Source organism: Micropterus dolomieu, linkage group LG13 (genome assembly GCF_021292245.1).
Source record: "Micropterus dolomieu isolate WLL.071019.BEF.003 ecotype Adirondacks linkage group LG13, ASM2129224v1, whole genome shotgun sequence".
NCBI classification, from domain to species: domain Eukaryota; kingdom Metazoa; phylum Chordata; class Actinopteri; order Centrarchiformes; family Centrarchidae; genus Micropterus; species Micropterus dolomieu.
In genome coordinates, this window is record NC_060162.1 from 12,341,293 (window position 1) to 12,358,296 (window position 17,004).

At 38.8% G+C, this 17,004-nt stretch overlaps 1 protein-coding gene across 1 annotated transcript in view; it reads left to right on the forward strand.

The window, feature by feature from the left end:
- brinp1 (bone morphogenetic protein/retinoic acid inducible neural-specific 1) overlaps window positions 1-17,004 on the forward strand; it is a 145,528-nt gene that overhangs the window by 98,199 nt on the left and 30,325 nt on the right. The window contains exon 5 of the mRNA XM_046066796.1: window positions 8,086-8,191. Coding sequence (XP_045922752.1) covers window positions 8,086-8,191 — 106 coding nt within the window. The remainder of the gene's footprint in view (window positions 1-8,085; window positions 8,192-17,004) is intronic.

Here is a 17,004-nt window from a genome sequence, read left to right on the forward strand (position 1 = left end):
GTAAGATAAATACAGTGTAGTACATACAGTATGTTGTTTGCTACGGGTGCCTAATTAGAGCAAGTAGCTCTATGGTGCACAGCGCTAAAGGACACACAGAGTACATAATAGGCCCTCTAAACTTTAGGTACCAAAACTGCTTGGTTAAGTTTAGAAAAAGATCAAGATTTGTGTTAAAATAAATATGTTAATCCAAGAAGTTGTCCTTGGGCTGTGTCGTGTTGTCTGAAGATAGAATCTTCTCGATGAGAGTGGGTCAATTAGGCAACTTCCAGTCAAATAGTGCCAAACATTTCTATTGTAATTTTAGGATATTTATGACAAGTGGATTGCTTAAGACTTAAACATGTAACCAAATGGTGTAAAATATGCTTGAGGTCAAAATGTTTGGCTGTCCTACTTAGCAATTGATTAACTCAAGTACAGTTCTTTTTAACATGAAAAGAAAGAATTACTTCTTTCTTTTACTGAGTCTTAACTCTAACTCACACATCCAGAACCCACATTCGCCTACACACACCTGAGGTACTGCAGCTGCATTGTATGTATGTCACTGGGAGGAATTTAGCATTTTGAAACACAAATAAGTTTGCACAGAGAGGAGAAACTTAGTTCTCCAACATTTGGGCTTTGGGGAATAGTACATGTACATTTGGTTGCCAACAGAAAATACAGAAACAGAAGAAACTTAGGATCTCATGTGCATCATCTCTTATTTACTTAGGTGATTTTCTTGATGGCAGATGACAATTAGAGAGGATGTTCCAGAACCATGGTTTCTGACTGTGGGCTTTGATATAGTCTGGGCCCAGTGGGATTCCACTGTTGTGTTCTGCTTAATAATCCAAATCCTCTAAGTCCCCCTCGGCCCACTTCAGTCCTTTGATTGCTCCTTGTATTTTTATTACGTTATACTCCCTTTTCATAATCTGGTGCACAGCACTCTTATGCTGAGTGCTGGAGAGAAAGAAAAGAGAGAGCCTTACAAGTGCTGCATACTGCTCTCCTAAAGTCATTCAGATTACAAGGGTCAGTCTCTAATCCATAAAGCTGGGTATGTCTGCTTCCAATTTGGAATAATAATTCTTGGAGAAAAATTACTGCATGGTGTACTGGCTGTGGCAAGCTGTGCTCATGTTTATGCACATGCATTAGAGTGTGTGTGTGTGTGTGTGTGTGTGTGTGTGTGTGTGTGAGAGAGAGAGAGATTTTGTGTGTAACTACTAATGTAAACGTGCGTGAGCTAGCTCGTGCATACGCCTGCATTGCCACCTGGGAACATGTCCGTTGGCTACAGAGGACAGATATTCACTTTGCTCAGTCACCATGGATCATGCAACACAACCTTTTGCTGGAAGTAATTCATTCGGTGATAAGCACAACAAAAAGGGAGGAAAAAAGCACCGTCAGCAGCCATCAAGATGGTAGAGTGTGATAGGCGCGTCTAGCTCTGTAATGAATCTGCACATGCACTTTATGCAGGGCCTTGAAGTTCATTTCAAAGTCCACTGCTTGGCTAGAAGGAAATCAAGAAGGAAACATTCTTGGAAATTGTGGACCAATTAGATGAAAAATCGTAGATGATTATTAATATCTCATAAATGATTTTAACAGTCAAATGTAAGAAAATAGTTTCCAAGAAGCAACGAAAATGCATTTGTTTTATTGTGTATCAAGTAAAAGTGGATGGGCTCTTTAGTCTGGGGGCTGTTCATTAGGAGCAAAAGATTGGTTTACAGCGTTAACACCCAGTTGGAATTAGTGAACTTTGTACGAACCAAAGATGACTAAAATCTTTTTAATAATATGGTAAACCACAGCTATATCATAGTAGTAAAGTTATTTTTTCACCCAAGCCTTTTTAAACATCTAGCACCTTCCAGACATGGTAAAACAGTAAAAAAAAATTTTTTTTTAATAAATCTTCTGTTTCTACATTGAATGTGATAATTTGCAGTATTTTTTACAGTATCTTGTCTATACTGTAAAGACTATTGGTAGCATAAAGACACCATATAAAGAGAAATGAACACAATTTTACAGTTCACAGTAGCTATTGATGTTTCTCAATCACTTCATATTGAATTTATTACTAGTCTTTATAAACTTTATGTGTTTTAACACATACACTGAATGTCACACCAGTGCAAAAGTAATATACTGTAATATACGGGCAGTGCCAATTTACCACCCTGAGGTTAGATGGCAGGTGTATTCAGTGTGTGTATTCAGACATTCCTAATCAGTGATAAAATCATACAGTGTATACAGCAATCAAGTTATAGCACTATGATGTGAATGCCTTGTGATGTAAATCAGCTAAATTTATCCAAGAGTAAAACCATTGAATAGTAAGATTGCATAGTTCTCCTATAGAGTATGTCGCTGTCTGTCTCTCCATGATTTTGCATTTTTCCTCCAACAGCCTGATGCCAAGGGTAAGATATACATCTGTCTAATTTCTTGCTTGTCAGCCCACCATCTGGTGCAGTATCAACATTAACGACAGGAAAAATGGTATCACACTGTCAATCACAGACACACTCTAGTGTAGAATGTAGAAAGTTACTGAATTCGCAAGTGGTGGACATTTTACAAACATATTGGTAATTTTTTACCAATTATTAATTAATTAGTAATTGTTTACTGATCAATGTGATGTTTTGTCAGGGCCCCGTTTCAGAAAGTGGGATTCGTGAAAATTCTGAGTATGTTGAGCCTGAGATGAGGGAAACTCTGGGTTTTCTGTTTCAGAGAGCGAGATCAGATAATCCCTAGATCAGTAACTCCGGCAACTGATGCTGTGAACCTAACCTCCTCAGGAGGAGGTTAGGTTCACAGGATAAGTTGGAAAACCATCAGTTTCTCTCTGACTCCTCCCCTTCTGCAGAGCCTGAGGTGGCTGTCTGACACACAGTTTAATTTCCTCATTCATTCTGTCGATACCAAAGCACATATCGGAACGTATTTAGGCCTACATCTTTAAAAAATTTAAAATCCCGATTAGATAGGCTAGGCATGATCTTGAACATGACCGCTTTATGATCAATCTGTCATTGATGTAAAGACAGATCTCCGCACATCGTGGATTTATCCTCAGCCCAGAATAAAATCTATGTCTGTCTTTAGGTGTAACGCTGCGACTCTGTGGACAGTTGCACGGAAAACAGTTACTGTTGGCTACATTAATGCAGTAATCACTGTTTACTATGTAACCTATAACACTGATCAATGAACAGTAATCTTTCATATTGTAGGCTAGTCGCACTGATTGGAACATTCTTAGTTATCAACTGGAGATAATGTGAATATTTCTGAGTGAGGGATGACTGTGGCGCAGCTGAAACAAACAGGCCTAAATAAGGTTTAAAAGTGAGTTTTTCATTTTTAGCTGCTGATAGTCTTAGTTTTAGTAGTAATAGTTTTATTAATGTAAAATAGATGTCTAAAACTTTAACACACATTTTCCACTACAAAAAAAAATTAAAAATAAGCTAACCTGCTGGGTGTGACTATGACTTGACAATCACAGGTTCATGAGTAAACTGTGTCTTATATTTGATCTATACCTATTTTCATAATCAGGTAGCCGATTGCCACCAGCATTTTGTCCCGTCGGATTACAGCTTAATAAATATAACCTTCCTATTTAAAATTGAATGTAATGGGCTGTAGCACTTTATCATTAAGGAAATTCCAGTCTGGTAAATGATGAATGAGCAACGTTGTATAGTAGCCTAATAATGTTAACACATTGATCGCATTGATCCTTCTTCCACTCCTGTGTTTTAGAGCCAATCATAGTCCGCATTGACAGCATTCATTTTTATAGCTCCACCCGATTAAAATGGAGGATCTGCCTTTATTTACCCGTTGCCATGGTGAATCGTAGTATTGGAGCTCCACTGATGATTTGTTTCATCCCCGCGCACGCGCTTCAATCAGGCTCAACATATTCAGAGTTGATTGAACTTATTCTGATTAGCTGTTCTGGAACCGAAAATTCAGTTTCCCACCTCAGGCTCAATCAACCCAGAGCTCAGGGATAAGCGCAGTTTGTTAAGCCTGCTTTCTGAAACAGGGCCCTGGTTCAGTATGACTAACTGACAGTGAAGGGGGTAGTTGCTCTACCTAGAGCACAATGGGTTACATTTACATTTACTCATTTAGCTGATGCTTTTATCCAAAGCGACTCTCTGGAGCAACTAGGGGTTAAGTGTCTTGCTCACGGACACGCTGCTTGATGTGTCGCCGTGGGAATAGTTGGAACTCCCACACCAAAGGCTTATCCACTGCTCTATCACCACCCAGATAAAACAGAGAGTAAACAAAGTATTGGAAACTCATCTGCGTGTCCGAAATGGGCCCACTCCCAATCCTGTGGATCCTTTCAACTGTACCTAAGCCTTCTAATCTTATCAATATGATGGTAATTTCCTTTACAAAGCTTACAAATGTTTTTAAAACATATTCTTTAGGAACATTTGTGCGGTTCTCAGGTGGCACTGTATTATTTACTTTTACAGTTATCCCCCCATTTCCCTCCAATTTGTGGGCTTTCCTGCTCTCATTTAAAGCGGCTATAATAAATGTTCTGATATTAACAATGGATCACAGCACTACTTGTATGTGAAATAGGTTGCTCATAGTTGGAAAATGATCACCTCTCTCTACAGTTTCCCTCAGCTCCAAAAAGCTTTATAGCGGGGTTCAGCTCATTGTTTTGGTTTTCTGGTATGCAACTTTATTGTGGAGTTCACTCCCATCACTCTCATCAGCGTCCTTTTCAGAAAAAAACCCTACTCTGCAAACAGTGCCTATGTGCAGACAGACAAATAATTAAGACAATATTCCCAGACCTCTCATAAACACAATATTTATTTCTGAACTTGAAAACAAATAAAAAAACTTTCAAATAATTGCAATATTTGATTACTGTGTTCATTGGCATGTCTAAATTATAGGTCTGCTACATGGCATTGGTACTTTTTATTTGTGTGCTCAACAAAGACAGATGAGATTGATGTTGTCTCTCCCTTAATCTCCTCTGCTGATCGCCATCTAATTTGGTTTCTTGCAATCTTGTAAAAGTACTATTAGAAACTGCTGGAAGAACTTAATGAGCAAAGGCAACTGAAAAGAGGAGAGATTTCACCCCTTCCTATCTTCTCAAGAGCAACCTCTTCAAGGCCTGAAATGTGAAGGCTTTATATTTTAGGACAGCGTCTTAACATCTGAATAGTATCAATATTTCTTTTGACAGGGGTTTGGGGTGAACAACAAGGACAGCTGCTATCGCCTGCAATGGAACAAGGACATAGTTAAAGGGGCTATATGTAGTTTTTCAATGAAATCACTTATTAATTAATCACTTTTTTACTTCCTTTTTGTCAACGGGCTGTAACGTTGCTTAGAGATGAACCACAGGCTTGTTTTCTCTGTTGGTTGTAACAGCCACTATTCTGCTTTTAATGTGAAGGTATCGGGTCGGGTTGTAGCTACATGCGCGATCCTGTGCCTCTCTCCGACTACAGCCAAGACATCGCAGCTAATGAAATGCAGTCCACTAACATCTTAAAACAACCTTCTCCCAGTGCAGCACAAACTCCAACATCAACTCCACGTAAGGATAAAACCAACAACAAGCTTTTATGTGCTGAAGGCCATCAGACAAAACGAAAATGAAATGTTGGGTGAAAACAGTCAACATTAGAAAGGCTGGAGTCACAGAGAGGAGGAGCTAGAATGTCAGCACAGTGCGGAGCTTCATCGTGGGCCCACCTGCTACAAAGACATATTAACCAAGTTTACATGACTCCAGACTCACTCCGAAAGTCCACAGAGTCTATCTGCTTCGCTGCTGCCGGAGCAGCCTTTCTACTAAATGTTTTTGCTTACACCAGAAGCGCTGCAGTGCGTCCATAGACTGAGTGCGTCCAGGAAGCGTCCCAGCGTCAAGCAGCACAGCGCAGATGAACTGGGCAGGAAGTCAGACACAGAAACGGCAGAGAAACTTTCAATTTTCAAAATAAAATACCGTTACAGACTTCCGATCATATATCTACAATAAAGACGTAGCCTACTTAATCATAGTAAAAGCACAAAAAGCAAGCACTAATCAACAAATCAACAAAATCGAAACGTGTCGGCAAAGTCCAGCAGGTAAAAAGCTCATATTCTGAAATGCTTCCTGTGGTAGTTGCTAGATCCACCTGTCAATACTAGAAAGGAAAGCGAGCCACAGAGAGCTTTGAAGAATGTAGTAGAAGAACAAAAAGGACAATTAAAAACAAGTCATTAATGTGGGGCAGCTACACGCTTCGCTGCTGAAATGCTTCTGAGAGGCTTCCAGTAGAAGTTGACACCTCCCTCAGAATTACCATGATGCATAAGGGTGAAGGGAGTTTTGTTAAAATGTGATAATAAGTTTGCCATTTGTTTGAAATACAAATGTTACTTTATGAGAGCTAAAGTAAAAACGTATCTCCTTAGAATCTAATGTGTTTGTTGGTAATTGTTGTTCTTGTGGTGGTTTACCATTGAAACCATGAGTGAAGAGACTGTTTCATTTGATAAGAGCTGCTGAATTCTCCGGGTACAGTGTATCATCATATTCCGTTGTTGTTAGTTCGTGTCCATTATAATCAGCTAGAGTATGAGCTAAAGTATGGGCCCTGGGTCGGCCACCCTCATGCACCCACGCTACTCCACTCTCCACTTATGCTTTCATCCTATTGGACAGGTAAACTAACATTACTGCAAAGAATGAGAAATAGATTGTGATTTTGTGCTTTATTTGGCTCAAGATAGACAATGCTGAGCAGTTGCTAACGTTATCCGGTGCAAAATACTGCAGTTGTTTTGCTTTCCACATTACTTCACCAGCTAACGCGGTCCATATTACTATCCTGTGTGCCACCGATATTATGTCAAAGTGTTGATTTAGCCTGACAGGCGAGCTAACACAGATGTATCACGTTGGCTAAATGTAAGCATGGATTAGTTCAACCTCAAGCTGATAAATATATGACTTTAACATTGCAGTGGGCCTTTACCCTGTTTTCAGCACTGTTTTTTGTCGGCAGGTTTATGGAAAAACGACTGTCCTGATTTTCATGAAACTTGGTGGAAAGGTATACCATGGGTCAAGGAAGAACCCATAACATTTTGGACCATTATATTTCCGTTAACATTGCGAGATAGGTCTGTTGTAACATCAGTGTCTATGGAAAAATGAACTGAATTTGTTGCTCATGCACAAACCCGCCGTAGGTAAAGTGAATGTTGTGCTGCGACTAAACATAGAACTAAACATAACAGCCTCAGACATCACTGTAGAAACAAATACAGCAGGTATATAAAAAATCAGCAGTCAGGTATGTGATTTTATCTAGATTAATCCAGAATTCCTGATTTTCTGACATGCGAGGAGTACATCATAAATGCACAGTTGAGGTTATGAGTCTTCAGCTAGGCACAACCTTATTTTGACATACTGTTATTGTAATAGTTTTGGAAATATATCTAGAAATATATAGAGGTTGCACTTGAAGATTTGTATATCATAGGAGACTGGACTGTTGGCCTTAGTGAAGGTTTACGCTCTCCGAGTGCAATTAATTAAGCATTCTTCTGAGTGAGACAGTTAGTTCTCACGTTAGGCTGGTGTGTGTGAGAACCTGTCTCAAACCATTCTGTCACTGCACAATCTCTCTTTGTCTGTGGGCCACAGGGTGTTAATATACTAGTGTGAACGCAGTGCAGTTAGCACATCTGAACGTCTAAGTCAATCAAAAAAGAATATTTCCTAATGATTGTTACGTTATCCTCTGACAGCAGTAAGGAACAGGTGTTAAAGTCTCACACCAGCTGACATGGTTAGTGGGTCTTGTGATCCCTAACTTTGCATGTTGTCTTAAAGTTTTGTTTGGTGTGCTGTAATACATCACAACAGAGTATTGAGAACAGTGTGTGTGTATGAGCACACACACACACACACACACACACACACACACACACACACGCCACAAGTGCATTTGTTGCTTCTCAAATGTGTCTTTCATTTTAGACTTAATTCTATTGCAGGTGACAGAGACACGGACGGGGCCACTGGGATGCAGTAGCTATGACAATCTGGACTCAGTTAGTTCGATCCTTCTGCAGAGCCCTGAGAGCAAGCTTCATCTGCAAGGTAAACAAACCCAGCATATCGATATTTTTCATTTGCTGTCCCATGATGGTGGACATCACAGGGCAGTAGGTTCAAACTCCATTTGGGCCTCTAAAATTAAAGAAGATTTTGTCCGCTTAATAGCATGAAATACTCTTAGGTGGACAAGGGAATTGGTTTGGGCCTTCTCAAGCATTGAATGTCAATGCATTTTTTAATTGGGACCGGGATAGATTTGCTCCCCAATCCTCTCTGGGGATTGCAATACAATTCTCTGTGGTGATAGATGTCTGCATGTGTTTAAGCTCTCACAGCTTTCTTCAAAGACAGCCCAGATTCAACAGTTGTATGAACTGTACAAACTATTCAGACATGAGAGCAGAAATTAAAACTCTTCATGAAGGTAAAATGTATAATAAGACAGTGAGCAATAGTTTTGTTGTACCAAAACCCTGATATATATATATATATATATATATATATATATATATATATATATATATTTGTTTTTCTCATCAGAATATTTTTCAAAAATGTATTCAACGCATAAATGAGTCACTTTCATTAGGCTTCATCAGTATGAGAAATCTACTGACATTTGACTCACAGATCATATGTCAGTTGATGCAAACAGCAGCCTTTACCCATTACCGGTCCTGTTCTTTTAAGCAAAAATACTTGTCTTAACATTGACATAACTAATAATTAGCCTAAGAGAAGGAATTGCTTGCAGTGACAGACACTGGGGGAAAAGAATGATGAAAGACTGTGTAACTGTGGTCAAGTGTTTGAATAGAGTGATTGGTTCTTTGTTGTTTTATTCCAGTTTACACAGGTTATTAAAACCAGTTTGAGAATCACAGAGGCAATCAAACCCACACTCCCACCCCCAACCCCCTCTTTCCTTTCTGAAGGGATCATTACTCATCCTCTAAAATCAGAGAACTAAGTGGTTTGTCAAAGAAACAATTTTAAGTCCTCACTGCCACTTATTCAAATGATTCTATAGGTTTTGGGAAAAGCTTTATTGTCATGCGCCAAATGTATTAGCTTTGTGCTTTGAAGACTGTTTTGTCACCCAATTGATAGATGACAGGCCTGGGAAAGATTCGTTCTTTTGGCTAGATAATGACCCCAAAAGAATGGAAAAGCTTTTTTGATTGGTTTCTCACTTAGAGTTTTGCATTAGGCTAAATTATATTGTGTGTGTGTGGGGGGGGTGGGGGGGGCATGTTTGCATTTTCTTTGTGGGCGAAGGATGAGGGGAGGTGTTGAGTGTTCTCTAGAAAATGCGTTCTTTTAAGAGCAATTATCGTTTCTCCCTTTAATTGAAAGACAGCTGATGTAACTTCTTCAACAATCATAGTGCTCTTCATAGTGCACTTCAAAGTGATAGCACTTCACACAGCCCATGAAGAGGCATGTAGTCAATGGGTAGCTTTTAAGGTCTCTGTTGCTCAAATATATTCATAATGAGAGCCAATCATTTAATTCACCCTACACTTTTCCTTCTGTCACGAACACTAGTGTAAGTGTAGCAATAGTTCTTATTTAATCCCTCGGTGAACCATATATACCAAGCCACTCTAGTGCATTTATAATGAATTTGTTCTCCTGCACATATCAAATTGGCATAGGTTAAATCTCTCCACTCACTTGGGTCACAGGCTGGGGTCCGCACAGGATCTCATGTTGGTATGATTAATGCTTCTGATTTTTTCTATTGTTCCCATGCAATACAGTCAGCTTCAACAAAGTGTTACTTTTTTCTAACTCTACAGGGAAGTGCAAAATAAAGCCACTCACTCACACTTTAGAGACATGAGGCTATGTCCATAGGCCATTTTCCCTCTGTGTCAGCAAACACAAGCAGATGAAACAGAAACACATAAACAGTCTTTACTCTGATATGTTTATCAGTACAGCAGAACAGGATCTAACAACATTTGAAATTTCAAAATGACATGCACTTGAAAGTTCCCAGTCATGAAACACTGGTGGGTGTACATGTGGTGTTTGTGCATGTTTTATATGATGTATTTATTTCCAAATTATTTTATAAAATCAAAAAAGCATTTAATCGGAGCCCTATTGGTTTTGTTCTGATTCTTCTTCATTCTTCTTTTTCTCTGCTAAAAGTGTTTGGGCAGCAAAAACTGCAGGGCGGAAACTCACCAAAATTGGCACGTAGGTTGCAAATTCCACCCACTACTCAGGCAAAATGGCCCTCATAGACCTCATGGTGGCGCTATATCAATCAACTTTTTGCAATTATCTCTGAAACGGCTTCGTTTAGAATCAAACTTCTTTAATCATTTTTATTTCTGGGTTGATCTGCATCTTTGCTCCAATGGTCTTCTGCTCTAAAAATGTTTCTTGTTCAGTTTGGTTGTTGGTAGGAGACTGCAATGGTGGTGTGGATGTTTGGCTGGGCATGGCCAGGTAATTTCTAGGGTGGATGTCGGGACATTTCCAGATAGTTGTTAGATAGTTGCTAAGGTGTTATGTGCAGCCACTAGGGTGGAGGTTGCAGATTCAGAGGGTGTGTGGAGTTTGTCATGGTGTGATTAGAAAAATACATACACTCCACAGATGAACGGTATAAAGCACCATCTAAGCAACATTTTTTTCCCTTTATCTGGGTGCTCTTAAAATAATTAGATATGTAGATATTTGTAAGTTAATGGATGAGCCATTTGGAACAACTTGTGAACCTCATAGTGGTTCCAAAAGCAGCTTTATCTCCTTTTATTCATACAAAACAGTTACATTCCCTGACAGATTTGCTGTATCCCTTGACTGGCCTTTACAGTCAATGCCCAAAAATAACAGCTTTGAGAGCATTGTCCTCGTCTTTGACAACACGCCATAAATGGACTTCACAAACTATCCCTTGAGGAGGAAGACATTGGCCGGGCTCAGGATTGCTCTTATATCTATTAACAGCTCTCAGCACATCTAATGAACACCCACCATGTGTCTCATTTTGAAATGCCTATTGACCTTTTACCAGACAATTAGCTAAAATGCTAACGTTTGGCATTTAAACTGTGGGGAGGAGTCACATAAGGATCACAGATCACTGGCAACACTATCTACTACTAGTAGTAATACTAGCAAAATCTGCACATCATGCTACATTTTAGTTGATTGTAGAGTTTTTCATTTTACAGTCACTGAACACAATATTTATTGATTGTTTGGTGCGTTCAATCAATTAAAAACTAAAGTGAAATCACTGGCTCACAGGTATACATAAAGGTAAAGATGAGAGAGGTGAATATATTTTACTACAAGTATTTTATTTGTACATATTCTGCACACATTTTTTATGATAAAACAATAACCTTACACATCTTCTGAGAGATATATGTAGTGTGTAGGACAGGCGCTTCAAATCAATGAGCTCTCAAGGGAATTAGCATGGCCATACAAATAGAGTCCATAGTCTATAGACAGTTATTTATTAAAATTATTCAGGCTTCCAACATCCATGTGTCCACATTTTAGGAATCAACTAATTTAAAAAAATATAAAATCCTGGAACTAAAAATCACAATGTGGAAAAACAACTGGGTGATGACATTTAAATTAAGCAATAAGTCTGCAGTGACAGAAACACCTCTCAGCAATAAATACAATATTTTATTATTTTAAATAAAATAGCTATATTTACTGGATTTTTCGCATGCCTTTAAAATTAATATTTATGTTTTTATTATTCTTGGAAATGAATTCATGTATTTGTAGATATTTTGTATAATTACTGCTTTAATGTTTTCTACTTCTCAGTTTTTAGTCTGTCTGAATTTTTAAGTTTGTATTTGCTTCTTTCTACAATGCGGACTTTATGTAGTTAGAGTCTTGTCTTTAATTAATAACCTTTGTATTCTTCAGCACAACTCACAGATGCTTGGTTTAATTAAGATGTGGGGAACATTTTTGCTTTGTGGCAGGGCACATAATTCTCTAGAAAAAGACCACTGCCATCAGGGAATACTGTTTCCATGAATCATGGTTGTTCATGGTCTGCAACAATGCTTAAGTAGGTGGTAGTTGTCAAAGTAACACCCACATGAATGGCAGGACCCAAGGTTTCCCAGCAGAACATTACCCAAAGAATCACACTGCCTCCGCCGGCTTGCCTTCTTCCTATTGTACATCCTGGTGCCATGTGTTCCCAGGTAAAGCCTAGTTCACACTACACAATTTTAAGCCTGATTTGCCGGTCGGTGAGCTCGGTGACCATTGGGGTGATCAGGGGAAAATCAGTGATTGATCGGCGGTCACCAGTTGTTATGTGTGAACTACTCAACGACGCATCAAAACGGTTCCCTGACACATTTCTGATACATCACCGACGTCTGCCAGAAATCTAGCATGCCAAATATCTGGAAGAGTCGGACGACTGGACATCCATATCCAGCCAATGACAGCGGGCAGCTGGCAGAGCAGGCAGCTACTTTTCACCGCAAAACACTTTTTACTCACCTCCAGCTCTCTCTGTATCACAGACAATCCCTGCTACCTGCATGTGCTAATCCATTCTTTCACCCATATTTTTTGTCTTTATAATTGGTATCTTTATAATATCATGTTTCGTGTGTAGGTTTACGTCATTTCCCATTTCCCATTTCACGTGTGTTTTCTTGAGACCAGCGTCGGGTGACAGAGTCGTTGTCAGCTCGCATAGTGTGTGACCCCCTGTCACCGGTCAGTCACGTTGTGTGAATGCCACAATGACTTCAGACTCCTGTCACAAGACGGCAAGTTGTGTAGTCTGAACAGCACAGCCATCGGCCGATGCTGAAAGTCGTGTAGTCTGCACGAGACATAAACAAGGCACACGCACCTGGCCATCCACGTCATGTAAAAGAAAACATGATTCATCAGACCAGGCCACCTCCTTCCATTGCTCCGTGGTCCAGACAAGAGCTGCAGTTTTGGAGATGCTCTTACCCAGTAGTCAAGGCATTACAATGTGGCCCTTGTCAAAGTCATTCAAGTGCTTACACTTGCCCATTTTTCCTGCTTCTAACACATCAATTCTGAGGACAAAATGTTCACTTGCTGCCTAATATGTCCCACCCACTGACATGTGCCATGGTGAAATTCGCTTCACCTCTCAGTGGATATAATGTAATGGCTGATCGGTGGATATCTATGTTCATTTTGCTCACACTGTGAGCTCAATGATTTGAATCACTTATGCAACACATTACATATTTTTACAATCCTGTGGAAAACCATGTATCTCCACATTTGGCAATTTAAAAATAATTAGATAAACTGAAAGATTAAGTATTCCATAATGATTTGAAATGGAAATCTCCTGCTTGTTAAGATGAATAAACCATTTATAAACCGCTCTGGGTTATCTGAAAATGTATGCTGATGAAAAGTTGATGTCTTGGAGATAGTTTTCCCAGATGATTTGTAGTTGTGATCCTGAGGAGGAAAAATGTTGATGAATTGAATTTGAAATAACAAGATTGCATCTAAAAGTGCATCTATGTCCTCTTTGACCTTGTGTTTTTAACCAAACCATTTGTGACATAAAGTAAAGAAAAAGAATGTCTGTACTTACAAAATTGGTCTAAAATATTCACTGGCTTACAAAAATTTGAGAGATTAGCAAATGTAGTTGGAACACAATATGCTGCCTAACACTAGCTGAGTGAGAATAAACAAGTAGAAGTGTTGCCTGACCGATGACTTGACTACATTTTAGTCCTGATGAATACATTTTGGGGAAAATAACTTACACAACTTTATTGCACTTCGATTTTTAGGTTTTTATGGCAGTTCCGTGTAGCATCTTCTCTATACATTCTCTTTTCTCTGCTGTCTTAAGGTGGATAAGAAAGTATTTTTGAGACAGCTGTCTAAATCACAGTGAGTGCGAACAAATACTGAATTCTACTTTTCGAGGGTGTAATTGCAGAATCACATACAGTGTTGCACATCTCTTTTTCTGTTTGTGTGATTCAGTCGATATGTCATAATGGCATGCGATATCCCACTGTACTCAAGCCACTTCTAGTGAGCCAAGATAAGCCATGTCAAGAACATTATGTTAGCTTTTTCACCTGTTTTAAATCTCAATTTATGTTTCTAAAATGTTCTTTTGAAACTTTTTCACCATGTTGCTTTATCTATCCCTTAACTGACTTTTCCGCTCTAGTCATGTTTTTTTTCTTCATTTGGTCACTTGGTATTTTCTGTCTCTAAAGTATAATTCCACTCAGTCTAAACTGTACAGACAGGTGATCCATATTTTGGACACCCTATGTAGTTTCTGATTATCTGTGACCAACTGTAAAACAACTATGCTTTATGTATCATGCTGCTCTGCCCTCTCCATCCTTTGGAAATGAATACACTTATAAAAACCTAATTTAGACCAGCAATTTTAATTGCTTATGAATTAAATAAGGGAATCATATTAGTATGCAGCACCATGTAAGTTACAACAAGGATGCAGTAATAGAAAACCCACTCCATTTCATTCTTCTAATTAAACTTTTAATCATGCCGTATTCTCTCCCACTTTTATTTTTTTCACTCCAAACCTCAGCACTTTATCTACCTTGAGGCATAAGTGCAAAACTTTGTTAGAAAATATACACAAGAAAATGATTACAAACCTGTAACCAAACATTTTTTACTGATTCACTTTGGTGGAAATAGCTTTAGAATAGACAGCATTCTGGTTTAAATTAACATGCAAGAAAGAAGCAAGCTACAGTGGTCAAATTTCTCCTGGAGACACTTTAGAGTAGTCTTTCCAAAATAACAGAATTTTCAAAAGGGAATGTTTTTCTCTCTCTCTCTCCTTTTCACCCCTGTGGTCCGCTCTTTGTGAGCTGCCGGGGCTGTGAGCCACAGATAACACAATGCGGAGATGACACTCCCTGGATATTCCCTCTGCTTTCACTTAGATTTAGATTAGAATGCTGTAGTGGACTCTGACATCAAGGGAGCTACCTATCAAAGCTTAAATTCGATCCTCTTCTCTCCCACAGTTTTGCTTTGTATAATGTTTGGTAAATTAACACCTTCCACTCTCCCCCTCCCCCCAACAATCATCATAATTAGAGATGGCACTAGAACTATTTTTTCACATTAGATTTCATGCATGACTTAGCAAAGCTTTGATCTTTTAAACATGAAACTTTGCATTGCTCGAGCCTAATATGACTGTGGAGGTTTCAGTTTTACATTTTGGCATGTTTAGTGCCTGAGTGCATACTAAATGCACATCTTTATTGGCAGCTAGATGCAGTACAAGCAGGCATCAGGATCTGTTATGAGCAGAGAGAGGAACTCATTGATCCTAAACCAGTCTTTTGCTGGCACCCAACAGAATAACCTTGCACACAGTAATATTTTTGAGCATTATTATCAAACTATTTTATATTAAAAATCATCCCCTGGGCCAAAGTCATATTCTGCATATGTAGCAAAAGCCATAAATGTGAGCACACTCTAACATTTTTCATCGATCCTGTGGTTCATTGGAACATAGACATCTGGTTTGTTTATTCTTTTAAGTTCAACCTGAATCAATCCACACTTTAGCTTTTTCTAGCCAATTGGGATTACAATACATTTTCCCCCCCACCCACATTTATTTCTTCTTTGTTTGTTTGTCCTCTGTGCAAGCTAAAGCGTAGAAACCTGATGATATTGGTTTTGGCTGGATTCTCACTTTCTGCCTCCACTGGGACGTAGAAGTAAAAAAAAAAGCTTATTGAGGGGTGAGAATTAAATGAAAGAGGGAATTAGCACGTGGTAGTTAAATGGTCAGTGGTTTCATTGCTTACTTAAACTCTTACTATACAGTATGTTTCAGGTGGTAGGGATGAAGTAGTCCCATTTGTAATTTTCTTTTAATATTTCCTGCCACCTGTTAGTATTTAGCATTGATTCCCTTACTTGAATTGGTGGTAATGTTTAAATAGCAAAACAGCAGGGGCTTTCATGATATTAGGCAGAAGATTGGAATATTGTTTGTGTAATTTGATATCCAGTAGAAAACCTGGGCTTGAAAATAGCAAATTGGTTACATATATTAACCAGGACAAAGAAAGATAAAAGGCCCTGGAACCTCCACAAGCCATTACCTAGCAAGGACCCAATCACCTCCAATATGGCTGTCATAAATTAGCACCAAAACAAAAGCAAACTAATTTGCTTCTTTCAATCCCCAACCCAAGCATTCGCTCTTTTCCCTTTCTCCGGTTTCCTCAACAGCCTATCTTGGAGGAGCCATGAGCCTATCTTAGAAGATTTATGAATATGTTAGAATAGCCTGAGCCAACAGTTTTCAAAGTGGTGAAGTGAAAATAAATTAAACTGGCCCTGTAGGCAAGTCGTGCGGAGAGTGATGAATTAGATACTCATTGCTCTGTCGCTCGATGCCTGTCCCTCTTTTCAAGTGAAAACGCTGCAAACATCATGGGGAAGACAAACAAACAGACAAATCAATTAAGTTGTTTTTGATGACGGACTTGTTGAAAAATTGATTTGGAGACTAAAGTATATCAGTAAACACAATGTCCTTGGTTACCAGAGAATAATTTACTGAAGGAAAATCTTTGGTGCAAAAAAATGCAGAGCAAATGTTGGACGAGCACAACAATAAACACACAGAGGCATTTTCATCATCTTCCTTTTCTGTCCGACTCAGTTACCCTCTTGCTCTGCATCTTTCTCTATACTCAGAGACAAAACATATTCTAGTGTTTGTTTTTCTTTCTGAAACCTGGACACATTTGAAAAAAACAAGAAATATATATTTATTTGATGATACTAATCTAATCTGTAAATTA